General features: G+C 42.1%; 1 protein-coding gene across 10 annotated transcripts in view; it reads right to left on the reverse strand.

Annotated features, from left to right (window-relative positions):
- The window catches only part of CDK5RAP2 (CDK5 regulatory subunit associated protein 2), a 188,681-nt gene that overhangs the window by 31,822 nt on the left and 129,322 nt on the right, over nt 1–27,537 (reverse strand). For all 10 annotated transcript variants that reach the window (XM_055351808.2, XM_019033869.4, XM_055351809.2 and 7 more), the window contains 5 exons: nt 27,251–27,482; nt 22,974–23,096; nt 18,724–19,297; nt 16,617–16,849; nt 2,044–2,092 (listed from right to left, as the gene is read on the reverse strand). In XM_055351808.2, coding sequence (XP_055207783.2) covers nt 2,044–2,092; nt 16,617–16,849; nt 18,724–19,297; nt 22,974–23,096; nt 27,251–27,482 — 1,211 coding nt within the window. The remainder of the gene's footprint in view (nt 1–2,043; nt 2,093–16,616; nt 16,850–18,723; nt 19,298–22,973; nt 23,097–27,250; nt 27,483–27,537) is intronic.

The raw sequence follows: 27,537 nt of genomic DNA on the forward strand, positions 1-27,537 counted from the left end.
GAGATAAACTCCTTAATTGATGCTCTTTTTTCCTCCCACGTTTTCCTATTACTTCTTGTCAACAGCCACAGTCTCATTATTCATGAGCTCAGACAACAGCAAAGACTCTAAGGCTGCAATGCATTCATTAACAGGTAAACACCTGATGCAACTTTGCCCAGACAGTGTGATGGATGCACAGGCTTGCTGCTGGCTTGCAGAAGTGCAGCATGGGCCAAGGGCACCCACTTAATTGACTTAGAAGTGGCCCGTGTTAAACTACAGTTGAGAGAGGCAGAACAGAAGGAAAAAAACAAATCTGTCAGAAATGAAAAGGAGTGGCACATTGGTTGAGGAGGCTAAAGAGTTTCCATCTCTCACTCCAACTCCTTCTGCAAGCAACACCAGCAGTCTTCCTAAATGGCAAATGTGATCATGTCTAGTCCCAGCTTACCTTCCTTCGAAGACTCCCTACTTCCTATAGAATAGTGTTTGGACTTTTAACACATTTGAGGACCAGCCCAACAAGAACCAGCCTGCCTCTCCAGCTTTGACCCTCTATGTGCCAGCTACATGCTCAAAGGGACCGTGTCTCCTTTGCCTCAGGCTTGGACATTCTCCTGACAGCCCCCAGCCCCTTCGACTCTCACCCTTTAGATCTCAGCTAAGAATGGCCCCACTCTGGGAAGCCTTCCTTGCCCTCTCTAAAGCATGCCAGTGGGATGTGATCTATTATTATAAGAATGGAAGTGGAGGATTGAATTGGGAGGGATCTGCAGTGGGAGAAGAGTATTTCTTTTAAATTTGCAAAAGCCCCGATTAAAACTCCTCCTGTGAGCTGTGATAACTCTCTGCCTACTCGCTCTAATGATGCAAGTGCCCTTTGTGATGCCAATAAAATCTACAAGTCTGCACCCTAGACTGGTCTCTATTTTATTCCCAGAAGCCCAAAGGACCACATCTTTAAAGAAGAGGAAAGTACACAGCAACAATAATAGCATTCAGAATCTTTAACAACTAAATAAAGGAGGGCAAGACCTTGGCATTTTCAGTTGGCCACAGACACAAGCCAAGAAATTATACAATTCATTTATTCCATGAATATTTTCTGATCTCCAACTACATGCCAGCAACTTGGAGCTGAAGCAGCTAGAGATATTCAAGACATAGGCTTTGCCCTCAAGAGACAATGTGGAATAACAGGAAGAGGACGTGCATTGGATGGAGTGTGACAGATTCAAGTTCAAATCCTAGCTCTGCCTTGTAATGGCAAATATGCAACTCTGACCCACAGCTTCCTCATCCTAAAATAGTTACTTTAAACTTTATATGGTGAGAACTAGTAAACGTGAAATGCCTACAACAGGAGCTGACACACACCAATACCTAGTGAACACTAGCTAGCTCCTTTCCTCTTCCAAGGAATTCTGGGAATAGAAAGATAAATGTAGAAAGCATTACAATACCATGTGGTAAATGCTGTAATGTAATTATCTCCAAGTGCTACAGCAAGAATTACTGACGCTGGGATGTGGTGGAGAGGGAGGGTATTGGGGAGAACCAGGTTCATTTACATTTGAATGGACTCGGAAGAATGATTTTCGAACTTCAAGAGGAAGAAGGCAGAGTGCACAGCTATGGTGTGGAGAATACAAAGCCAAATAGGACTAAAACATGGGGTACATCAGGGGAAGGGAAGCGAGGAGAATGGGCAGGGGAGAAGAGAATTGGGGTCAGAATGAGAAGGGCCTCAAATGCCAGGCTAAGGAGTCTGGAGTTTATCTTGCAGGTATCTGGAAGCCAACAAATGAATATGTCATCTGGTTCAGATCACCTCATAGAGATGACACAAGTAACCTGAAATGAATGAATGAAAGCAACAGGACATATGGCATGAGCTCTTGGTTTTGTATGGCCATTGTCAGTTCCATAGATGTTTATACCTTATTTACAAGAAGCAGGAAACAAACAGAACGGGAAGGAGCCAAAATATTTTAAAAGCTGGCAGGTAAATCAGACCTAGAAAGTCCTGGGAAGTCTTCTTAACAAATGTTACACACTCACCTCTCCATCAGTTCATTCTGGGTGTTCATTTCCACTCCAACTGATTTTCCTGGAAGCAGAAATAACATCAAGAAAGGAGGAGAAAAAAATGTTTTTAAGTGTTCCCTAATAACTTCCTGCTCATACATTTGCAGAAGCACTATTCCACTTATTTAAACACTCTGTAACAATCCTGGATATTTAAAGTAGGATTACCAAGAGTACGATTCAGACTATAGACTTCTCCTTTATCACTGCATTGACACCAGTGCTAGGTGACAGCACTGAATCTAAAAAGCAATCACAAGGTATTGCTGGTGCAGGTTTCGTTTTCTTTCTCTCAAACTCTGATACTAACAGAATATATGCTCATTACAGAAAATGGGTAACGGAATCCAAAAAAGATCAATATCCTGGCACTCCCACAGCCAAGTTACTGGATTTCTTTCCATTCTTTTTTTCATGCATTTTGGCATGGAAGATACCATATTACAACATAATTTTTTCACTTAGTATATTATTATTATAGCCATTTCTCTTACTAAATTTGCTTCCGAAACATCATTTTTAATGTCTGCGCTAATATTCCACTGTAGGCATGCATTACCACAATTTTGCCAGTTCTCTATTTGACACTTAGGTCATTTCCAAATTTTCACTTTTATAAACAAATAAAATAAGCATCTTTGTGCATACAGCTTTATCTGCATTTTAATTATTTCCTTAGGAAGGGTCTCAGAAGTAGGATTAAAACTAGGAAAAGGAGTACATGAGTACAGCTGAAAAACCCACTGTCTACAGCAGGGGAAATGATTTTAAAAAATGACAAAAGAAAACAAAATAAAGCTCAGAATGTAGCTGGGCAAAAGACGCTCTGCTCTCTTCCTGCATGTCATCATTTGCTGTTTGAAAGGAAGCACATGAGCCTAGATTTCAAAGAGACTAACAACTTTATTTTAAAAATACTTCAGAACCCTGGAAATTGCAGGCTGGGATGAGCTCTTTGAAGAAACTGATGCGTGGCTAAAGAAAAACACAAACTCTTCTATAGTTGTACTTGAAAAATGAGACTATAATTAAACTGCACCCACACATGCAATTTTCAAAACCATTCCTAAAAGGAAAAGTTCTCAAACACCACAGTATAGAGGAAAAGATCACTGAATCCTTGCACATTTGCTTTAAGTCTAGAAGTTTCCACCTACAAACTCACACGGCTGGCTGGTATGGCCATCCAGGTTCCCTATCGCCCACCAGGCCAGCCACCTGGGAACCAAGAGTCAGTGCAATATGCTAAGTGGTAGAAAGTCACCTACTACGGCAGGGCACTGTCACCATCAGAAATGAGTCACACAGGCCTGAGTGACCAGGCACCAGGGCCTGAGTATGGCTCTTTAATATCTACTATCTCCTTCAGGCCTCACAATGATCCTATGAGCACGGTGTTAGTACCTCTGTTTTAAAGCAAAGAAGTGGATATCCAGGAGGTTTAATGTTTCAACTCTCCCTTTGTCTGATCACACTCTCCCTTACTTTACTACATTTTATAGTTAAGCAAGACAGATGGAGATATCCTTATAGCTACTTCAATCGCAAACCTATGCCTCTTGGTTACATCCTGGCCAAAAATGGCATGATATTTTGGCTTCTTGAAAGGTAGATAGAGGTTGACAGGCCTTCATCAGTGGATGCTCTCAAGACTCCACATGTCTGTCCTCTACAATCCTCTTCAAGGGGGAAATCCACACCTGACTGAGTCAGATTTCCAGACTTTTACTGGAAGAACCAGCTTGTAAGACCATCCCTAATGGGCAGGGACAACTGTGTGTTAAAAGAACAGCTTAGTCAACATTTTTCATCTCATACTTGCACTGGGCTGCTTACCAACATTCAGCAGATAAGACTGACCCTACAGACCCTGAGAATGGACCATCAGTGCCAGCCCAGCCTTCCAAAAAGCTTAGGACTTACTCAGGTACTAGCCAGGCAAACAAAGTAACATGACATTCTGCTTCACATTCTCACAGCTCTTTTTTTTTTTTTTAAATGGAGTCTTGCTCTGTTGCCCAGGCTGGAGTACAGTGACACGATCTCGACTTACTGCAACCTCTGCCTCCTGGGTTCAAGCAATTCTCATGCCTCAGCCTCCTGAGGAGCTGGGACTACAAGCACACACCACCACGCCCAGCTAATTTTTTTTGTATTTTTAGTAGAGTATTCACTGTGCTGGCCAGGCTTGTCTCAAACTCCTGGCCTCAAGTGATCCACCTGCCTTGACCTCCCAAAGTGCTAGGATTACAGGCGTGAGCCACTGCACCTGGCCACATTCACATTGTTCTTTAGTTGTATATCTTCCTCAGGAACTTCACAGGGTGGGGACCCTTGGTTTGGGGCAGGCTTTAAGCATTCCGGGTCTCCAGATCTTAGACCCATCAAAAACCTCTCCTCCATTCCTAACCAAACTCATGACCACACCAGGATGTGCCCTGATGCCACCAGCAGCATGAGTTTCCCCATCAAATAACAGACCCTCGAGGAGCTTGCAACAACTCAACAACAACTGTATTCCACCCGTTCCCCTATTATTATAACAGAATTCTTTAAAACCAAGTGACAAATAGTTACTGTAGGATTCACAGGGAAATCACAACAACTAATGCATTGAATTTCTTGGTGGAAACTGCCCTCACACAGGTAACAGGGTACCATCTGTCTGGCTATTCAAAAGCTTAGGATGCATGTCATGAAAATGCTGCTCCCATCTCTCAGGCAAATCTTGTTGCTACACCTAAGAGTTGTGTAGTGTGAGACAATAGGAGGACTTCATCTTTTCAAATAAAAAACATCTAGTTATCCCATCCATAACTGAACAAGCAAGAGAAGACTATTATGCCAGACAAACTTACAACTGGTTGACCTAACTTCAGTTTCCTCTCTGCACTGATCCATTCTGTACAGTGCTTAAGAAGCCGCTTTTGAAACAGTACTTCCGAGCTCAAAATCCATCAGTCCTACAGAGTTAACTTCAAATCCCACAGCCTGGCATCTCCTACATGACCCAGATGTTTCTTCCTTTCCACCTCTCTAGTAATTGGTAGAAACTAATTCTATTTTAATATTTACAGTGCTCCACTCAGGTTCCTGTGCCAGACACTGAGGATACAGAGATGAATGAGGAGCCACCCTATCCTCAGTGAGTTCACCTGAGTGGAAAGGGTGGACCCAAAAGACAACTGCACTACACACTGTGATAAGGGGCCGCAATGGATGCTGTGGGAAGGCACACAGAGGAGACAAACAGAATCTGGCCTGGACCATCAAGGAACATTTAGGGGAGGTGGCAATGGAGCCATATCTTTGATGGAGGGAAGAACTGCTTTATAAAGATGGGAAGACACTTAAGGGACTCTGGAGAGGGCAGTTCCAGGGATTCTTAGGAGGAAAAACCCTCCATTTTCTCTGAAAGCCTGGATCACTCTGTTAACCATGACATGCATGCCCCATTATTATTGTTGTCACTGTAAGCCAAAAAGTATCTGAGACAGATCTCAACCAGTTTTGAAGTTTATTTTGCCAAGGTTATGGATCATGACAGGTGACACAGCCCCAGGAGGTCCTGAGAACATGTGCCCAAAGTGATTGGGTTACAGCTTGGTTTTATGTTTTAGGGAGACAAAAGATATCAATCAACATATGTGAGGTATACACTGGTTTGGTCCGGAAAGGCAGGACAACTCAAAGTCGGTGGCGGGCTTCCAGGTCATTGGTGGATTCAAACATTTTTCTGATTGGCACTTGGTTGAAAGAGTTATTATCTAAAGACCTGAAATTAATAGAAAGGAGTGTCTGAGTTAAGCTAAGGGGTTATAGAGACCAAGGTTTTTCTTATGTGGATGAAGTCCCAGAGGTGGCCATCCTCAGAGGCAAATATTTCCTATTCAGATCCTTAAAAGGTGCTGGACTCTCAGCCAATCTCTTCAGGATCAAAAAAGGGGAAAGGGAAGGGGATTCTCTATAGAATGTAAGTGTTCCCTACAAGAGACAGCATTTCAGGGCCATTTCAAAACATGTCAAACAAATATATTTTGGGGTACAATACTTTGATTTCTTTCAGAGCCCTGCAATCTGTCATGTGATGCTATAATGGAGTCAGGTTAGAATTTGGTTTCTTATTGCTACAGAGTCTGTTCGGTCAGCCTAAGGATCTCTATTTTAGTGTTAATACTGGTCAGCTGTGTGCCAGCTCCAAAGGGAGGAGAGTATAATGAGGCATGTCTGACCGCCCCCCACTTTCCCATCATGGTCTGAACTAGTTTTTCAGGTTTTGTTGTGTTCCCTTAGCTGAGGGAAGGGTCCACTAACCCAGCTGTAGGATTTACAATTTTAATTTTGGTTGATGTATCTTCCTGATCTCCCCCTATTTGTCAAGGCAGGACACCCTTCAAATCAGGAGTGTCTATTGGGTTTTTTGTTTGGCCAGAAATTTAAAAATGAAAGAAATCAGGGGTGTCCCATCTTTTGGCTTCCCTGGGCCACACTGTGTCTTGGACCATACATAAAATAAACTAACAATAGCCAATGAGCTTAAAAAACAAAAAAATCCATAATGTTTTAAGAAAGTTTACGAATTTGCATTGTGCCACATTCAATGCTGTCCTGGACTGCATGCAGCCCGTGGGCCACGGATGGGACAAGCTTAAATAATGTCATTTCATTCTCACAAACATCTCTATAAGACAGGTACTGCTCTCCCCCATAGAGGAAATCTGGCCCTTCAAAGGATAAATGACCCACAAAGCTGGGATCTGAACTCCAGTCTGTCTGACTCCAAAGGTCCTGTTCTTTCTAACCCAACACCCTTGTGACAGCCTCTATCACAAACTCAGATGTGAATATCAAGTGCAAGCTATAAACAAACGGGGGGTGAGAGCGGGTGGAAAGAATAAATTTTGCTTCCACTTCAGGTGAACAAAGAAAGATTCCTGGAGGACAGGCAGAATTTCTCTAATTTCTCTAAGTGGAAAGGGAGTAGAAGTCTTACAGAAAAAAATAATGGTTTGAACAGAATCATGGAAGAGGGGAAATGCAAGGCCTGGCCCACAGAAATGTTTGATCAACAGAATATACATTTTTTTCAGCACCACACCACACCTATTCTAAAATTAACCACATAGTTGGAAGTAAAGCTCTCCTCAGCAAATGCAAAAGAACAGAAATTATAACAAACTGTCTCTCAGATCACAGTGAAATCAAACTAGAACTCAGGATTAAGAAACTCACTCAAAACTGCTCAACTACATGGAACTGAACAACCTGCTCCTGAATGACTACTGGGTACATAACGAAATGAAGGCAGAAATCAAGATGTTCTTTGAAACCAACGAGAACAAAGACACAACATACCAGAATCTCTGGGACACATTCAATGCAGTGTGTAGAGGGAAATTTATAGCACTAAATGCCCACAAGAGAAAGCAGGAAAGATCCAAAATTGACACCCTAACATCACAATTAAAAGAACTAGAAAAGCAAGAGCAAACACATTCAAAAGCTAGCAGAAGGCAAGAAATAACTAAAATCAGAGAAGAACTGAAGGAAATAGAGACAAAAAAAACCCTTCAAAAAATTAATGAATGCAGGAGCTGGTTTTGTGAAAGGATCAACAAAATTGATAGACCACTAGCAAGACTAATAAAGAAAAAAAGAGAGAAGAATCAAATAGATGCAATAAAAAATGATAAAAGGCATATCAACACCGATCCCACACAATACAAACTACCATCAGAGAATACTACAAACACCTCTACACAAATAAACTAGAAAATCTAGAAGAAATGGATAAATTCCTCGACACATACACTCTCCCAAGACTAAACCAGGAAGAAGTTGAATCTCTGAATAGACCAATAACAGGATCTGAAATTGTGGCAATAATCAATAGCTTACCAACCAAAAAGAGTCCAGGACCAGACGGATTCACAGCCGAATTCTACCAGAGGTACAAAGAGGAACTGGTACCATTCCTTCTGAAACTATTCCAATCAATAGAAAAAGAGGGAATCCTCCCTAACTCATTTTATGAGGCCAGCATCATCCTGATACCAAAGCCGGGCAGAGACACAGCCAAAAAAGAGAATTTTAGACCAAAATCCTTGATGAACATTGATGCAAAAATCCTCAATAAAATACTGGCAAACCGAATCCAGCAGCACATCAAAAAGCTTATCCACCATGATCAAGTGGGCTTCATCCCTGGGATGCAAGGCTGGTTCAACTTACGCAAATCAATAAATGTAATCCAGCATATAAACAGAACCAAAGACAAAAACCACATGATTATCTCAATAGATGCAGAAAAGGCCTTTGACAAAATTCAACAACCCTTCATGCTAAAAACTCTCAATAAATCAGGTATTGATGGGACGTATCTCAAAATAATAAGAGTTATCTATGACAAACCCACAGCCAATATCATACTGAATGGGCAAAACCTGGAAGCATTCCCTTTGAAAACTGGCACAAGACGGGGATGCCCTCTCTCACCACTCCTATTCAACATAGTGTTGGAAGTTCTGGCCAGGGCAATTAGGCAGGAGAAGGAAATAAAGGGTATTCAATTAGGAAAAGAGGAAGTCAAATTGTCCCTGTTTGCAGACGACAAGTTTGTCTATCTAGAAAACCCCATTGTCTCAGCCCAAAATTTCCTTAAGCTGATAAGCAACTTCAGCAAAGTCTCAGGATATAAAATCGATGTACAAAAATCACAAGCATTCTTATACACCAACAACAGACAAACAGAGAGCCAAATCATGAGTGAACTCCCATTCACAATTGCTTCAAAGAGAATAAAATACTTAGGAATTCAACTTACAAGGGACGTGAAGGACTTCTTCAAGGAGAACTACAAACCACTGCTCAATGAAATAAAAGAGGATATAAACAAATGGAAGAACATTCCATGCTCAAGGGTAGGAAGAATCAATATCGTGAAAATGGCCATCCTGCCCAAGGTAATTTATAGATTCAATGCCATCCCCATCAAGCTACCAATGACCTTCTTCACAGAATTGGAAAAAACTACTTTCAAGTTCATATGGAACCAAAAAAGAGCCCGCGTCGCCAAGTCAATCCTAAGCCAAAAGAACAAAGCTGGAGGCATCACGCTACCTGACTTCAAACTATACTACAAGGCTACAGTAACCAAAACAGCATGGTACTGGTACCAAAACAGACATACAGATCAATGGAACAGAACAAAGCCCTCAGAAATAATGCCGCATATCTACAACTATCTGATCTTTGACAAACCTGAGAAAAACAAGCAATGGGGAAAGGATTCCCTATTTAATAAATGGTGTTGGGAAAACTGGCTAGCCATATGTAGAAAGCTGAAACTGGATCCCTTCCTTACACCTTATACAAAAATTAATTCAAGATGGATTAAAGACTTAAATGTTAGACCTAAAACCATAAAAACCCTAGAAGAAAACCTAGGCATTACTATTCAGGACATAGGCATGGGCAAGGACTTCATGTCTAAAACACCAAAAGCAATGGCAACAAAAGCCAAAATTGACAAATGGGATCTAATTAAACTCAAGAACTTCTGCACAGCAAAAGAAACTACCATCAGAGTGAACAGGTAACCTACAAAATGGGAGAAAATTTTTGCAACCTACTCATCTGACAAAGGGCTAATATCCAGAATCTACAATGAACTCAAACAAATTTACAAGAAAAAAACAAACAACCCCATCAAAAAGTGGGCGAAGGATATGAACAGACACTTCTCAAAAGAAGACATTTATGCAGCCAAAAGACACATGAAAAAATGCTCATCATCACTGGCCATCAGATAAATACAAATCAAAACCATAATGAGATACCATCTCACACCAGTTAGAATGGCAATCATTAAAAAGTCAGGAAACAACAGGTGCTGGAGAGGATGTGGAGAAATAGGAACACTTTTACACTGTTGGTGGGACTGTAAACTACTTCAACCATTGTGGCAGTCAGTGTGGCGATTCCTCAGGGATCTAGAACTAGAAATACCATTTGACCCAGCCATCCCATTACTGGGTATATACCCAAAGGATTATAAATCATGCTGCTATAAAGACACATGCACATGTATGTTTATTGCGGCACTATTCACAATAGCAAAGACTTGGAACCAAGACAAATGTCCAACAACGATAGACTGGATTAAGAAAATGTGGCACATATACACCATGGAATACTATGCAGCCATAAAAAATGATGAGTTCATGTCCTTTGTAGGGACATGGATGAAATTGGAAATCATCATTCTCAGTAAACTATCGCAAGGACAAAAAACCAAACACCGCATATTCTCACTCATAGATGGGAATTGAACAATGAGAACACGTGGACACAGGAAAGGGAACATCACACTCTGGGGACTGTTGTGGGATGAGGGGAAGGGGGAGGGATAGCATTAGGAGATATATCTAATGCTAAATGACGAGTTAATGGGTGCAGCACACCAGCATGGCACATGTATACATATGTAACTAACCTGCACATTGTGCACATGTACCCTAAAACTTAAAGTATAATAATAATACGAAGAAATGTTTGACCAGTGAATCCAATTTGATAGGAGTGTGAAAAGCACGATATCATGGTGGTTAGGAGGGTAGACTGTGAAAGTGAACTACATGGACTCAAATTCAGACTGTCACTTCCTGTCTGACTTAGACCACGTGAATGAACCTCTCCGTTCCTCATTTGTTAATAAATGAGGATAATAAATAATACTTCCTCTTAGGCTGAGAACAATGCCTGGCATATTGCAAGCACCCAATAAAGATCAGTCTTTCTCACTTCCTCATTGTTTCTCCTTCAACTTCTTCATATCATCATCATCATCAGAGGGTGGTGGGCTGGCAAAGGCCCCCTCCAGACTGTGGAAGGCCTTGAGAAGAAACCAATGTTTCAGGTTCACTTCTGTCAGCAGAGAACGAAGGCAAAGGATTCCAAGAGCTATCTTTGTTCATGTGGTGAGCTCACTGATCAAACTGTCTTCTTTGTACCTTTCCCGGTGTCAAACACAGCTTACTCAAAAATACCTGCAGACAAAATACTACCTGCCTTATTCACACAACTGCTCTTGGGAGGCACCAAGAACAAGGATACAGTGGAAACTCTGGCTGCAACACCAGTTCCTGATCTATTTTGATCCCAGCCCTCTTGGGAATCTAAGTTATAGACCCTCACCCCAGAAAAATGTACATTGCAGGTTTCCAGATCCCTAGTGGAATCCCTAGTTTAATGGAGCCAAGGGAGAGTCCCCTTATAAGCATTAAGAAACCACGCTACCATCCTACTTCTTGGAGCCTACCAACCAAACATTATTAAAGAAATAGCAAGGATATGCACAAAGATTCCAGTACAGTGTTCTTTATAATAGCCCCAAAATGGGAACAATCTGAATGTTCATCTAATGGGGAATGATTAAATAAATTATGGTACATTTATACAAAAGAATGCCCTACAGCCACTAAAACTTACAATGTATATTTATTATCTATAACTGAACAAAGGGAGAGGATGCAAACAGTCCCATTTCCATAAAAAATACACATATAAATAAAAAAGGTCTGGGCATATATACTCCAGGGTATTCACACTTTGTTGTGTGATGCAATTATAGGAGTATTTGCTTATCTTTTATTCCACAGTAAACATGTATTGCTTTGTATTAATTTTTTTAAAGGCTATATTTAAATTTTTAAGAACTCATGCTATACGACTGCCTCAAATATAAAACTGTTTTATGATAAGCTTGTTTCATAATTCAAGAGCCAGACCCCTTATATAAATCCAAGAAAGAGCTACCTCTGTGTTACATTTTAGTCCCTAAGAAAAGGAGCTGTGGTGAGGTTTCTGGGACTTTTATGCTTTTTGTAGGAGAAAATCAAGTTCTATGTTTGTGTTATCTGCTAAGTCTAAAATGCCTGCAGAACCCACAAAGAATAAGTAGGCTCTCCTTGGGTGTGTCAAGGTAAATAACTAAAAAATAAACCAAGGGGAGTGGCTGGATGAAGGAAGGAGGGCAGCTGGTGCCAGAGGCACCCTCTCTCAGCTCTCCACTTCCTAGGCCCTAGAGTGAGAGCCTTCAAGAAGAGGCCGACAGAAAATGACTTGGGCCTGGAAGATACGGCTTTATCATGAGGACCCAGATAGTTCTCCACTAATAAAATGAAAACTAGCTTATTTAGAATACCCTTAGCTAGAAGGAAGTAGGTTTTCATAAAGCTGGGAAAAGTCAGGTACTCCTATATACCCTGGTCCTCAAAAGTCCTGGGAACTGGTATTAGCAAAACCAGTCTACAGCAGGTCTAAGCTGCTGGGCCCTTTGCAAAAGCTGGGGGAAAACATTCACTAGGCCCAGATGGGTAAACTATCCCATGTTCTATCCTGGAATTAAATGAACGATGTGGGCCATCATAAACCATCTATTTTGTACATATGAAGACAAGAGGAACAGAGTCAAATCCTGGTTCCGCCAAGTCACTTGTGACTTTGAACAACAAACTCTTATTTGTTAAGTCTAAGTTCCTCACCTGAAAAACAGGCTGTTCTGAGGATTAAGCCCCAACTCACAGCAAGTACAAATACTAATAAGCACTCAGTACGTAAGAACCATGCACCCAGCACTGAGCCAAGCAAGGCTTCACATCCATAATTTAATTCTTACAAAGACTCCACCAATTAGGTATTAGAATGCTAAGTTTACAGGTGAAAAAAGAAACTGAGGCAAGGAATTAAGTAAATTTCCCAAGGTACACAGCTTACGAGTGGGAAACCAGAGCTCTAATCTGGCCAGCCCAGCTCCAATGACTGCATTCTTCACTACTAGGCCCATTTATTTAAATATGTAAGGTTATTTCTCTATGCCTCAGTTCATCATCTATAAAACTGAACTAATACATTGTGCTTCCAAGGTCACTGTGAAGTTTAAATCAAATAACCTATATGATACCAACTATAATACAAGTAGCTCTAGTAGGAAAAGTTTTTTGTCCAGAGACCTGATTTAAAATCCCAGCTCTGCCATTCACTCCACAAATGGTCACAGATGAGTTGCTTACTCTCACTGGGCCACACTCTCCACAGCTGTAACACTAGATTCACTGACTCACTCACTCATTTATTCATTCTCTCAAAATATGTGTTGCGTGTCCACCATACACCAAACGTTATCTATATCCTAGCACTACAGCAACAAACACAACAGACAAGATCCATGCACCCTTGTAGGGCTTACTTTCTACAGGGAAGGCAGAATAAAAAACATATAACATGCAAGATGGTTAAGATGGTTATGGGTAGTAAACACATAACATGCGAGATGGTTGTGGGTAGAACCGAGGAAAATAACACAGGGTAAGGGAAAAAGGGAATGTCAATGATAGGCAGGGGTGCCTTGCTATTTCATAAAGAGCTGTCAAAGAGCACCTCGTTAATATGATGACATTTGAGACAAGGCCTGAAGGGATCAGGGACACCAGACAGAAGAGAAAGTGCAAAGCCCCTGAAGGAGGAGCTGGCCTGGGCATGATAGAAAAACTGCAGGGTCAGTAGCCGGGGAGGGGAAGCAGGAGAGGGTGGCGCGGCAGAAGTAAGGAGAGAGTGCAGCCAGGGCGATGGTACAGGGCTTTGCAGGCCCTTATCTGGACTTTTACACTGAATGAAAAGGAAAGGCTTTGATTTGGGGGCAGAGATGGGACATGATCTGACTTACATTTTTAAAAGATCACTGATTATTATGTGGAAAATGCACTACAGTGAGACAAGGATGGAAGCCCAGAGGCCAAACAGGAGAGGCCTGCAGCATCCAGGTGAGAGAAGAGAGGCGAGCTGAAGCGGTGGCAGCAATAATTGGTCGTGAGGACTGGTCAGGGATGGAAGACGTGCAGAAGGCGGGGCTGCACAGAGGCAGCCAGGGAGGGAGAGGAGAACTGAACTCTCAGTGGCATCGTCTGGAAGCCAAGTGAGCCAAGGAGGGAGGGATCAACACGTCAAATACTGCTGCAGTCTGAGCAAGATGAAGACTGAAAACTGATCCTTGGATTTGGCAAAGTGGAAGTTGTTAGTGTCAGGCAAACTGTTTCAGTGGAGGGGTTGAGATAACTCAGAGTCCAGTCCCAATGGGTTTAAGAGAGAAAGGGAACTGGAAAGCAATACTACTGGAGATAAAGGAAAAGGAGAAAAATAATGACTTCACAGAGCAATTTAAAAGGATACAGTTTTGACTCTGGAATCATGCTAATGTTATACATATTCAAAAAATTAAATCAATAAAAATAGAGTAAAAAACTCTAAAATTGAATACAAATAAAAACAAATGAATCTAATTGTGTTTCAAATGACTAACCCAACAACAGCTGTACAAAGAATGAAACCAAACAACTTTTAAATTCAAGAACATACTATAATATATTTTTAGCCTAAAAACAAAGAGAACTACTTTAATAAACAAATCTTGAACTCTTCCAGTGGGTTTGTTTTTCACAGTGGAAAGGGTGGAGTAATTCTGGAACTATGTGTATATATTACAGAACTGAGTAAATCAGCAGATATGGTGATGTTGTCAGAGCCAGGGTTCTTAATGTTGGAGAAGGGAAGTAAAAATGTGGAAGCGGGAAAAACAGGAAAGAACCCAGTGAGTCTGGACTGGAATTAAAGGCACCATTGTGAAGTAATGATTTTTTTAAAAAATAAATTACACATTTACACACACACACACACACACACACACACACACACACGCCTGCTAAAGGGCCTAGACACAATGATACCCTCGTAGCAATGAACACACCTAGCACCAAATCTTGGTGGTTAAATATCATTCCTCACTAAAAGGAATCAAGGCACTTGGAGAAATGGCTCATTCAGGGCAGAAGCAGTACAGGATGAGCATGGAAAATCTATTTTGTCCCAGAAAGTAAGGAAGTACTCCCAAAAAGATGGAGACATGTCAAAAGAAACTGCCACTTACCAAATCTGGGACAATATAATATGAATGTCAGAATGGATAATAGTCCATTGAATAAAATAAGAATCTTTAAGCCCACACTGATCATAAACAAACAAGAAATATAGTAATAAAAGGAATTAATAGAGAATGCATCCTTCTCGTACATGCCACCTAATATAAATGAAGAAGGAATGTGATTAAAAAATGTTAGTGTTAGAAAAAAACTGTCATAGGAACATTTGACTCAGACAAGAATCATCAATATATGGTAAAACTCAAGGTAGAAGTTTGAAGAGGAAGAGAATACTTACAGAATAACAAAGTATCTTATACAAATTACTCATTCATTACACAGGTTAATATAATTTACACTGGAGAAAACTGACAGACATTACCTTAAGGAAGTGATCAAAGTTAATATCACCAAAAACAGGATTAATATTGTGTGCCTCCTTAAGAAAATACCATAAGAACAAAATAATCTCTTATGCAGCATTCCTGCCAAAACTGCATAGCCAATCTAATCTAACCAATCTAATCTAATCATGAATTGAGTCTTGCAGAAAGAACAGATAATCCCAAAGTGAGGGGCTAGCCTGAACTATTGAAGTATGTTCACATCACAAAAAGAAGAAAGGGTGAGGAACTACTCCGGATTAAAGGAGACGAGAGACACATGACAACTAAATGTAATGTGGAGACTGGATACCGGACCAGGATCAGGATCCAGAATAAACTGTCATAAAAGACATTATTGAATTAATTATAAAAATTCAAATATAGGCTGTATATTAGATAACAGTATATTAGACAACACTATTTCTGATTGTGATAACAATACCATGGTTATGCACGAGAATGTCCTTGGTCTGAGGAACCACACCCTGAATTATCTAGGGAGAAAGGAACATTATAGCATCAATCCATTCTCATAGGGCTCAGAAAGATAATAATAGAGTGCGTGTGTGTACAGACAGGGAAAGATAAAACAAATGTGGCAAATGCTAACAACTGATGAAGCTGGGTGCACAGTAAATGGGAGTTCTTTGCTGTAGTCTCAAAAAAAAATTATTTTAAAAATTTTACCTAGCACATAGCAAAGGTTTCTTTCACCCTTCCTCTGGCCATTCTTAACTCTTCGATATACTTTTTAACTGATAAAAATTTTGCTTGGTTGACTGGATTTTTTGCTTGCCAACATTTAAAACACATGAGTTTTCACACAAAAAAAAAAAAAAAAAAAATCCCATCTTTTCTGGAAAATTTGTAAGATGCAAGAACTGGCAACCACGTGACCACTGCTGAGTGAGAGGCAGTGCCTTCTGGCTGGCTTCATTCATGTACCTCGCCAGCCCGGCCCCTGAGGCGTCTAAACTGGACTCCTGGTTTGTAACAGTGCCGACCACAAGCCATGTGGAAGTGGTCACTGGGAGGAAGCAGCAGCCAGTGTGGTTCTGCTGTCACCTCATCAAGGCAGAGGGGTGAAAGATAAGTAAGGCCAAGGAGTTAGCTCCTCCTGTGCCCCTCCAAGAAGTCCTGGGTCAATTACTGATGTCTTAGGACTCGCGTACCTCACCCTACCTACCGTTGAGAAATAGCTTTTCCAATTTCTCCAGCAGCTCAGCACATTGATTCAGCTGTTCCTGGAAACCCTCGGCCACACAGTAATCCACATCGCTGGCCTGCAGCAACTCCTCAAATGCCTTAATCATGGTGTTCATGTGTTGACGGGAGATGACACAGATGCCATGGCCATCCTTAATCTGCTGCCGTTGAAGGGAGAGCTCCCTGGCTTGGGACTGAACTAATGAATTGTATCTGATAAAAGAGGGGAAAGAAAATACTTGGACCATTTTAGAATTGAATTTTTGTGACCTTAACACTAATTGGAAAAATGACAGAGTACAATTTTTAAAAGCCTGCAGCTGTACAAGTATATATACTTTTAGAAAAATTGAAACTGTACAAGGTCACCTCTTCTTTGATTTCACACAGCCAACAAAGGCTGGAACAAAGATTCTTCTGCAACATTTTTAACCTTATAAAGCCCCCAATTAAAGTACAGATTGGCAAGGACTCAGGCAAACAATTAGTTTCCATACACTCTTCAAAAATACTATTCTGAATTGTAGAAACAAGTGCCCCAAGGGTCAGAGGACCTACCAAAAATTCTCATGAAGTGTGATAAAGAAAGTGTACCAGCAAAGAAAAAAAGACAGGACTCTCTCCTCCCGAACAAAACGTCACTGAATAATCATGATGCTAACTACCATTTACTGAGGGTCTAGGACCTGACAGTAACTGAATTCAGTGCTTTATATGTTATCTGATCCTCTCAGTCTTCCAACAAATGTATAAATGTCCCCTTTTACAGAAGAAGAAACTGACTGCAAAGCTAATTAAGTGGTAAAGATTTTGGATTCAAACACAATTCTCACTTTGAAGATCATTATGCAATATTACCTTCTTACCGTCATGTGCCATCTTTTCCTACGTGAGCCCATAAGAGAAAGACACTGAGAAGTACACAGGTTAAGGGAAATGTGACTCATGTAAACTGGCCACAATAACCTTGCTCCAGAGAGTAGCTTGGCAAAGATGTTGACACTTCAGTTCAACATAATTTTCTCCTTCCTGGAAATGACAACACTACATGGGCTGGCAGTCACCTTCAACATGGAGTGTGCACATGCAGATTACATGATACCAGCATTAAAGGTGGGGGCTGGTATCATGTGAGTACTGGAGTAACATGGGTAAACATGGGTAACTCATGAGTAACATGAGTAAACATGGTTACTGGAGTGGGATAATGTGGGCTTGAACCCTGGCAATGGCTCTGACCAGCTCTGTGAATGTTCTCTGCCAAGTCACTGCAGCTACTTTGAGGCTCAGTTTCCTTACCTGTAATAACTAGTTTAAGAATACCTCCTTCTCAGGTGATTTTGAGGATTAGATAAGAAAAGTGCCTAACCAGAGGCCTGAGACAACAGCCTTTCAATAATTACAAGCTTCCTTCAATCTCACTGCTTGGGAAGTCTTGAAAAATTCATCCTGGCTCCTGACAATTCAGAACAACGTGTTTGACTCAAATTAGTGACAAATGAAGGTCAACTTTACAAATGATCCCATTTTTGCCATATCTCATGAAGCAAAACCGTATATATCTATGCCCATAAAGCATTATCTTCATGACCCCTAAGAATTCTTCTCTTTCAACACAAGCTTATTTCTCTAAGATGACCTTAAAGGGTAAAGATATGGAAAATATTTATATTCCTCCTACCTTGCCTAGACATCAGTTTTAGTTTCACAGCACAGCAAAAGCCAGTAACAGAGTCCAGGAGTACACACTGCAGTTCAGCAAAGGCACTATCACTCACCAAGTGACTGGTATGAAACCTTTACCCTGAGCCCCCAAATTGAGGAGGGCGAAATCTGCCCTGCAGATTTCCAGAGGACCCAAGACTCGTAACTGACGTTCACGTGCGTGGTCGCTGTTCCTCTTCTTTGTGGCCTCGCCTCTCCCTTCTCCACAGGACCTGGCTGCCTGAACCCCACCATCAAGCCTTCCCCAGAACACACTCTACCCATCACAGAGCAGCGTTCTCTTTTAGCTCATGGGCTCCCACCTAGTGGCAATACTGGGGGACTACAGGCTTAAACGGGGAGACGGCAGAGGTGGAATGTACCTGGGAGGTGAGAGATCTCTGAACTTATTCTGCAGATTATGGATCTCACTGAAAAGTTGCATGTTCAAATTCTGCTCCTTCTGCAGCTTGTATTCCTGTTCCTCTAGCTGCTGTTTGAGGTGCTCCAGCACCCTGCTGTCAATCATCTCTGGGGCCAGCGGACCGAGGATTTTCACGTGTTTCACGTATCGCACTTGGTGCAAACTTGAAAAGGTCACTTCTTCCTCATCAGAACCACTCTTGGGCTTGCTCAAGCCATCCTGGGCCCCTTCTGTCCCACACAAAACTGTAATTATGGCCTCACTGCACTGGGAGTGCTTTTGAAGCTGAAATATGAAATTCTGGTAGCCTTCCAGCTCAGTTTCCAAGTCATGGATTTTCTGTTTTAAGTATTCTGTCTCATTTGAGGTATTAATGCTCTCTGACTGATCAGTCCCCATCACACTGACTTTAGCAGAAGGCTGACTCTTGGAACTCAGGTAAGTAGCTACTGAAGTTGGGCTCAGAACATCTTCAGGATTTTCTTTGCATGATGGCAAGCTGGCAAGGTCATCAGGTGGGCAAATCTCAGAGTCTGAAAATCAAATACATTTATGTCAGTATCTCTTTTACTAAAATCCAAACCCTCTCTCCTTCCTCACAGCCATAGCCAAGCCAAGACCACTGCAGTGACCTAACAAGCCTCCCTCAAAAAGGCCCTAGTATTTCCTAACACACTTCCCTTAAAAAGCCTCCAGTCTTTCCTAACAAGCCTCCCTCAAAAAGCCCTAGTCTTTCCCTCTTACCCCTCAGTTGTCCTCTTCCTCAGAGTGACTGTTCTAAGAAGTAATTTTAACCATGATAAACCCACACACACACCCCCTAAAATTCATCAACATTCCCAGTATCTACATGAGACCTTCCATGATCTAGTTCCAGGCAACCTTTCCAGGAATATCTCTGGCACCACTCTGGAGATTTCCTACAAAATTAACCATGATTCCCTGCACACAGCGTGCTGTGTCATGCCTCCATGCTTTTGCATGGGCCGTGCCCTCTGCCTGGAACACCCTCAGCCCTCTATTCTACTCCTACTTAATGAACTCTTTCCATACCCAGATCTAATTTTCCTTCCTCTGCAAGCCCACTGCCAAACTATGCAAAAGTCACAACTCGCTGTGGTTCTGTAGCACCTTATGCATATTACTCAAGACAAATATACTATGTACTGGGTGCTAAAGTAAAAATTATAAGTGGCTTATTTATTGATTCACATAGCAATTCGTCATCTGAATGTCGCTCTCCCTCACCAGACTGCACGTTTCTTCACAGCAGAGATGTGGCCTTTCATTTTCATATTCTCGGCATCTAGTACAGAACCTAACCCAGACCAGAAGTCAGTGCCAGTGTGAGAAATATTGAGAGATTCTGTGAAGCAACAGTAAAGAGTGGTAATTCTGAATATCCACAACATGTGACAGTCTTCTCATTTCCATGTCTAATGGCTTCCAGGAGATGCCCTGACATCCCCGTTAGTGAGGTGTTTCACTCACTCACAACACTGCCAGGAAATATTTCCTTATAGCTAGTAATAGCTAAACCCTTAGAGATGCAGTCAAACTTGTTTCAGAAGTGGAGTAGTAAAGCAGAAAGAATATGAAGTTTGAAGGCCACACAGCCTGAGGAAAGTGACTTTACTATCCAAGAGCCTCAGTCTCCCCTGTGTCTAAAATGTAGAAAGAGATGTCTCATATGGTTGTAGTGCAGCTTCAAGCTCAGGCCTGACTCTAGAGCTTCTGTTCTTAACCACTATGCCACACTGCTGGCTGCCCAGGGAAAGTTCCGTTCAATATAGAGAGCTGTCTGAATACTTAAGGGGCAGCGGAATGTAGTAGAAAAACCTGTCTTTGAAATTCAACAGACATAGTTTCAAACTCTGGCTCTGTCACATAGGCAAGTTACTTGACCTCTCTGAGCTCTAGTAGCTTTATCTGTAAAATGGAAAGAACATCACTGTGAAAATTTGTGTGTGTGTGTGTTTGTTTTTAGGGATTATATGGAACAAAATCTGCAAAAAGAAAAAAAAGGCTAGCACAGTGTCTGGCACATAGTAGTGAAGGAATCCAAGTAACACAAACATCCTCTAACCATTCCAAGATAGAAGGAGATGCCCTTCACCGGAGGCGTGCATGCGAAGGCCAGCCTGGAAAAATGCTACAAAAGCAACAACGTGGGTTGGACTGGGTGACCTAGGAGATCTCTCAGAAAGAAATTCACACACAAATCCTCATCAGACTGCATGTCCCAATTTCTGGTTCTGCAATCCGCTCCTTGTGACTTGAGGTACACTCTTGTCTCTGTTCATGATGCAAATACCATAAAGTATGGCATTTCATTTCAGAAAGCAGCTGCCACCTGACCTAAAGGAAGCATTCCTAATACAGTATTTTTATTATACACAATGTTATGATAATTAGTCAATAAGAGCCTTGAGGGTGCAGACCATGTCATCCATGTCTGTTTCTCCAGTATCTAGCACAGGGTCTGCTACAGAGAATGTACTCAGCAAGTATTTCTGGCTGAACAAGAAAGAGAAAGAGGAACTAGGGAGGGAGATATCTCTCCATAAGGCTTTTTTTCCAGTGAATCACCCTCCAAGACAAGAAAATATCTTTGCTGTAATAACCTCATGATAATAGAATTTGGTCTGTACTTCATGGCAAGAAGCATGTTCACTCATGGAAATAAAGATTAGTTCCCAGGACTTTCCTTAAGTAATCATGAGGCATCACTAGTATCCCCATTTTACAGAAGAGGAGGTTGAGGCTTAGGGAGCTTAAGAATTTGCTTAGGGTTCAGGGTAGGTAAGCAGTAGAGCCCTTCCTCAAAGCCTGGCAGTCTGCCTCTAACACTCTGAATGATGCTTCCCGAAGTAACACTCCTGCAATCGAATCTCCTGTACCGCGGTGCATGAGCAAAGAGAGAGAGAGTTCTTAACCCTCAATGTGAAGGCCAAGATGCCTGTAAAATCCTTTATTCACATCCCAAGTATCTGTCAAGGGCCTTGTGAAAAAGAAACAGCAATGAAGATGTCACACGCAGCACCCAGCCTCAGCTGCACAACAATTAAAAGGTGGAAGTTCAGGCAGATGCAACTCACGTACAAAGTTCTGGAAGCACATTCAGAAAAATGAAAGACATTCAGTAATGAAGGGAAGTACTGACAGGGAAAGGGAAGCTGTCAATTAGTTAAGAAGTCTGTATTAATAACTATCAAGAAGAAATCAAAAGATGTCCCCAAGACCATTTACGAATATTTGCATTATAAGAAATACTACAGTTCTACAACTTTCCACAATTCAGCTAAGGGGGACTTTATTGCCTGGTAGAGTAGCTTTCTCCTCAAAGCCCAGAACACGCAGAAGCATGTGACCATGTGTTCACTGCAGTGACTCTGGACCTTGCAAAAGTATACAACAGTGTATATACCACAACTCAGTACTTTTCCAGAGACTGGTGTCCCCATGGCCATCCCATGACAAATTTAGGATTCTTGAGGACAATTATTTCTAACAGAGTGAATTAGATCTGGATTAATAGTGATTTTTTTTAATGAAGGGGGAAAAATATCTAACATAAAAAGAATGTAGGCATTTGTTCATTCTGGTTGAATGAGAACATGAGTATTTGTTATATTATCTTTTGTGCTTATGTATGCTTCTAATACTTCATAATTTTAAAAAGAAAGGAATACAACTTGCCTGTGCCCTCACCCGTATCTCTGCACCTTTTCCACTGATCTGGCTGGCAAACCCCACAAACCCAGTCTCAGCCTCAGGCTCTCTTCTGACCCACTCCTCCTGGGCACACGGACCAACACCGAGCACACCTCAGCAACAGGCAGCCCCACGCTGAATACTAACAGGCTGTTGGGATGATTGTCTCCTCCGAGCTGTGGGGTCCCTAAGAGCAGGCTGTGTCTCTTCATGTTGAAGCACCAGAACCCAGCCCACTGCCTGGTAGAGAAGCATGCTGACACATGGACGGGTGGGTTCTGACATCCTACTGTACCTTGACTCTTCTCCTACTTACCAGCTGGGTGACCCTGGGTCAATTATTTCTTAAAACCTCAGCTTCCCATGTGTTAGACTGGAATGATAATAATGCCCTGAGAGGGCTGCTATGGGCTTAGTAATAATTTTTAGATAAAACATCCAAATGGTGCCTGGCACATGGAAGCTGTTCAATACACACAGGGGTTGAATTCTGACCGATCTCGTAGCTTGTTTGCTGATCACTGTCCATTTCCTTGTCTCTCCAGACAGAAGATGTGGTTTTAATTCCTTTCTGCTCTCCTGGGCTGTCCTGGTAGGCTGCTCCCACAGGGGGCTGAGCTACAGGCAATCACAAAGAGAAAGAAAAATAAATAAAACCGTAAGACCTGAAACTTAGCCAAGCAACTGAGAAGAACACAAAGATACAACAGGGAAAATAAAAACACTGGGGAGGCAAAATGCAATTTATAAGATAAAATTAACCTATCGAGCTGCCATAACAGGACATAAAAAGCATAAATATACTGCAGCTTGTCTGAAATGGTTTAAGTCCAGGCTCTCAAAAAGCTGAGTGAGAAAATGAATTCTATCAATTCGTGTCCATTTTTCCCAAGAAGAGAGAGGCCCTAGGGTCTCCTGGGCAACTGTTTGAGGTAGCACCTGGAGTTGAGGCACCCTGGTGTCTCAGTAAAAAATAAAAACAGTATTGAGTGCAAATGGCAAGCTAGGAGCCAGCATGGTGGCTCATGCCTATAATCCCAGCACTTCGGGAGGCCGAGGCAGGGGGGCCACTTGAGGCCAGGAGTTCAAGACCAGCCTGGGCAATATAGCAAGACCCCCATCTCTACAAAATATAACAAATTTAAATTTGAATTTTAAAAAATGGCAAGCTATGGGCAAAGTGCCAGGGCCTCTGTTGAGCTGAGTTACCTTTGCCATAAAATCTTTCCTCCATGAAGGTCCCCACAACCCTGTATTGATTTAGTTAACTGCCACCTCCCCAAGCCCACACCAGATGAGGAGTTCTCAGAAGGCAGAGACTGTATCTGATTTATTTCTCTCCTACCCCCAGTGCATGAGGCTGGAAACATAGCAGGTGCTCAGGGAATGTTCACTGAATGAATGAAAAGATGTCTGGATGATGGCTGAATGGATTAGAAGAAGGTAGATAAGGAGGTGGTAAGGGAAGAGCAATTCTGCCAAAGGTCTTCTTATCTGGAAACCTCAACTATGGTAAACCCAAAAGAAAACCTAAAGTTAAATGGAACATACCTTTGGCTATGGATCTTCATAAAATCCATACAAGAAGTATCACATACTAGGCTTTGTGAAACAGTAAAGAACATGGACTTTGAAATTAGGCAGGCTGATTCCCATCTAGCTAGAAAAGTTAGTCACAGTGTGACTGTAGCCAAGTCACTTTATCTCTGAAACTGCTGCCTTAACTATAAGATGGTAGTAATTTCTGTATCTGCCTCAAAGGACTGTTGAGAGAACCCAATTATATCATGTACTTAGAGTGTATAGCAAGACTCAGTAAATAATAGGTGCTTGTTTTATTAATACCACAGTATGTCCAAGACTCCAGAGTCATCTCCAATCCCTGACCCACTCTGGAAATCCTCTAATCTGATGCAACCTCCTGCCCTGGTACTCATTTCCTTCATTGGCAAGTCCCAAAGAGCATCAATATCCTCTCTGAACATTCATCTCTCCCCATCACTCTAAGTGAACTTGGGATGACCCCAAGGACACTGCTTCTCCCGCAGCCTTCAAAGTTGTGGTCATTTCTTTCCCATAGCTCTCATATCATGGGCCCAAAGTGTGTAAGTGTCTTTGCTCCTCGCTGCCACTTCTAGATCATTCTCTCTCTTACCTGAAAATTCCACTTTTGCAGCTCATGCTTCCAGAAGATACCACCAACGACCCCACTTTACTGTAATCATCCATGGTCCCCTGATTCACTGAATCCCTTGAGGTTCGGTGACAATGTGGCTCCTAACTGCCTTCCTTCTCTACATTGCTTTACGGTATAATTCCTCAGGGCTGTCCATGCTTGCTGTCTCCAATCTCTCTCCTCCATTCTCTCTCTGCAACCCATGCCAATCATGCTGCACCCACTCCATGGAAACAGCTCCCTTCAAGTACACCAATGACTTCCACATTGTTAAATCCCAAAGCCAATCCTCAGTCCTTGTCTTACCAGATAGCAATATCTGACACCGCTAATCCCCTCCTTACTCAGCTTCTGGGAAGTCACCCTCTCTTGGATCCCTCCTACCTCACTGGCTGATCTTCTTGGTCCAACCTTTAACCACTAGAGAGCCTCAGTTTCAATTCCTGGACCTGGTTGCTATGGCTCCAAGTCATATAGCTTCAAATATTACCAAAATATTGCTATTTCCTAACTTTGTATCTCTAATCCAGACCTCTACCCTTGACTCCAGACTCATCTGTCTTTAATTGCCTATCTAATTATCTCCACCGGAACGGTCAACAGGCATCTCGAGTATGTCCAAACCAGACCCCTAATGTCTCCCTCATGCTTGCCTCTCATGCAGTCTTCAGTCTTTCTCATCTCAGTGAATGACAACTCCATCCTTCCAAAGGTTCATATCCAAAGTGATCCTTTAAAGCAGAGGTTGGACTACCTTTCTTAAAGTCAAATAATAAATACTTTAGGCTTTGCAGGCCATAGAGTCTCTATGGTAACTACTCAATTCTGCCATCAAAGCACAAAAGCAAACACAGACAATATGCAAACAAATGGGTGTGGCTGTGTTTCAATAAAACTTTATTTCCAAAAACAGGAAGTGAACTGGATTTGGCCCACAGGCTGTGGTTTGTCAACTCCTACTTTTTTTTTTTTTGAGATGGAGTTTCGCTCTTGTGTCTGCTCACTGCAACCTCCACCTCGTGGGTTCAAGCGATTCCCCTGCTTCAGCCTCCTGAGGAGCTGGGATTACAGGCACGCGCCACCATGCCTGGCTAATTTTGTATTTTTAGTAGAGATGGGGTTTCACCATGTTGGCCAAGCTGGTCTCGAACTCCTGACCTCAGGTGATCTGCCCGCCTTGGCCTCCCAAAGTGCTGGGATTACATGTGTGAGACACCGCACTCGGCCTGTCAACTCCCACTTTAAGGCTTAAGTCAAATCATGACTCTGCTGCTCAAAACCCTCCAAAAGTTTCCAATCTTACCAAGTAAAAGAGTCCTAGAATGGCCTTTGAGAGCCTGCCTGATCTGCTGCCTCCTGGACCTCATCTTCTACATGCAACTCTCCCTCTTCCTCACTCCACTCCAGTCACACAATTAGCCTCCTTACTATTCATCCATCTTCCCCTGTTCACAGCAGCACCAGGGCCTTTGCCTTCTTCCTTCTTCCCAAGATAACTAGTGCACTCATTTCCCCTGTTTCCCTTCAAATGCCACTTCACCATGGAGGCTCTCTAGCATTCATGACATAAGCAAATCCTGCCCCTCCTCCACATTCCCCACACTTGAATCCTGCTTCATTCTTTTCCACGGCACTTATTTTCTCACGTTGTACATATGCTTATCAGCTTTCTGTCTTCGCCCCGACCCTACACACACACACAAGAATGTAAGCTAGACAAAGACTTCATCTGCTTTGGTCACTCCTCTCTCCTCAGTGCCTAGAATAGTGCTTGGCACACAGAAGAAATGAATAAATAAATAAAAGATTACTTTTGTTGTTCTTGTTATGGTGCTGCTGCCATCTGCTTACAGAAGTTCAAAATTAGGAGTCAACATATGCACTTTTGTGGATCGTGAGCCCTGAGAAAATGATGTAAAATGCTACTTATATGCTCAGCTGCATCACTCTGTGGGAGGGCCCTCTGCTTTCTTCAGATTCTCAAAGGGTTAGTGGTCCAAAATCTCTAAGCACCACTGTCCTAGACTAGAGGACGCCACTAGACACACTTCCTCCAAGTCTCTGGATCCTAACTATTCAGGTACATTTTAACACAGGGGCTGTTGTCTTGCCTCCCAGGAGAGCAGAGCCAGCAGGTTCAAAGAGGGTGGGGAAGTGGGTTACTTCTAAAGGAAGACGCAAGGTTAGTAAGGTTTGGAATTAGCCCCAAGTTGGCCTGGACATTACAGAGAACCCTGCAAAGTCGACCCTCACTTGCATACCTCTGATTCCACACGCCAGAGGCGTCCACAGACAAAGCCAAACACAACTGGGGCATCTGCAGACAATCCTTAGTGAAGGCAGCAGTGCCCCCTCAGACCTATGAGCACTGCAAGTTCCCTTTATCCAGACTCCAGAATAAAATGAAAGCAATGGATTCATTCTCCTTATTGTGTTCCCTCTGTTGTGCATTTGTCAAGAGTCAAGATTAATCACTGCAATTCATGAAATTTATACTCAAACTTATTGCAATTTTAAACAACAAGGTTGACATTTCAAGCAGTTCTATCGAGCCGTTTGTCTAGCTCACAGGGAATACATTTTTCTTGGTGCTTACCATTCAGCAACGTTTTGTCGGGCGTTGGCCTCCCCTCCATCACTGCTTCAGCCAGAATTAACTTTTGGTGAAGTTGCTTATTACAAGTTTTAAACTCCTTCAGCTCCCCCTGCAGCTCCAAGATCTGGCTCTGCAACTGCGTCACCACCTCCTGGGTGGCAGGGAGACGATACATATTTCCTAATGACCGGGATGGTTTTATTAGGATTGGCAAGCGGGACTTCTTAGCCTCCTGAAAACACACATATGCAACAATGAATACACTTTGAACACACTTCCTTTGGTTG

This window comes from Gorilla gorilla, chromosome 13 (genome assembly GCF_029281585.2).
Source record: "Gorilla gorilla gorilla isolate KB3781 chromosome 13, NHGRI_mGorGor1-v2.1_pri, whole genome shotgun sequence".
NCBI classification, from domain to species: domain Eukaryota; kingdom Metazoa; phylum Chordata; class Mammalia; order Primates; family Hominidae; genus Gorilla; species Gorilla gorilla.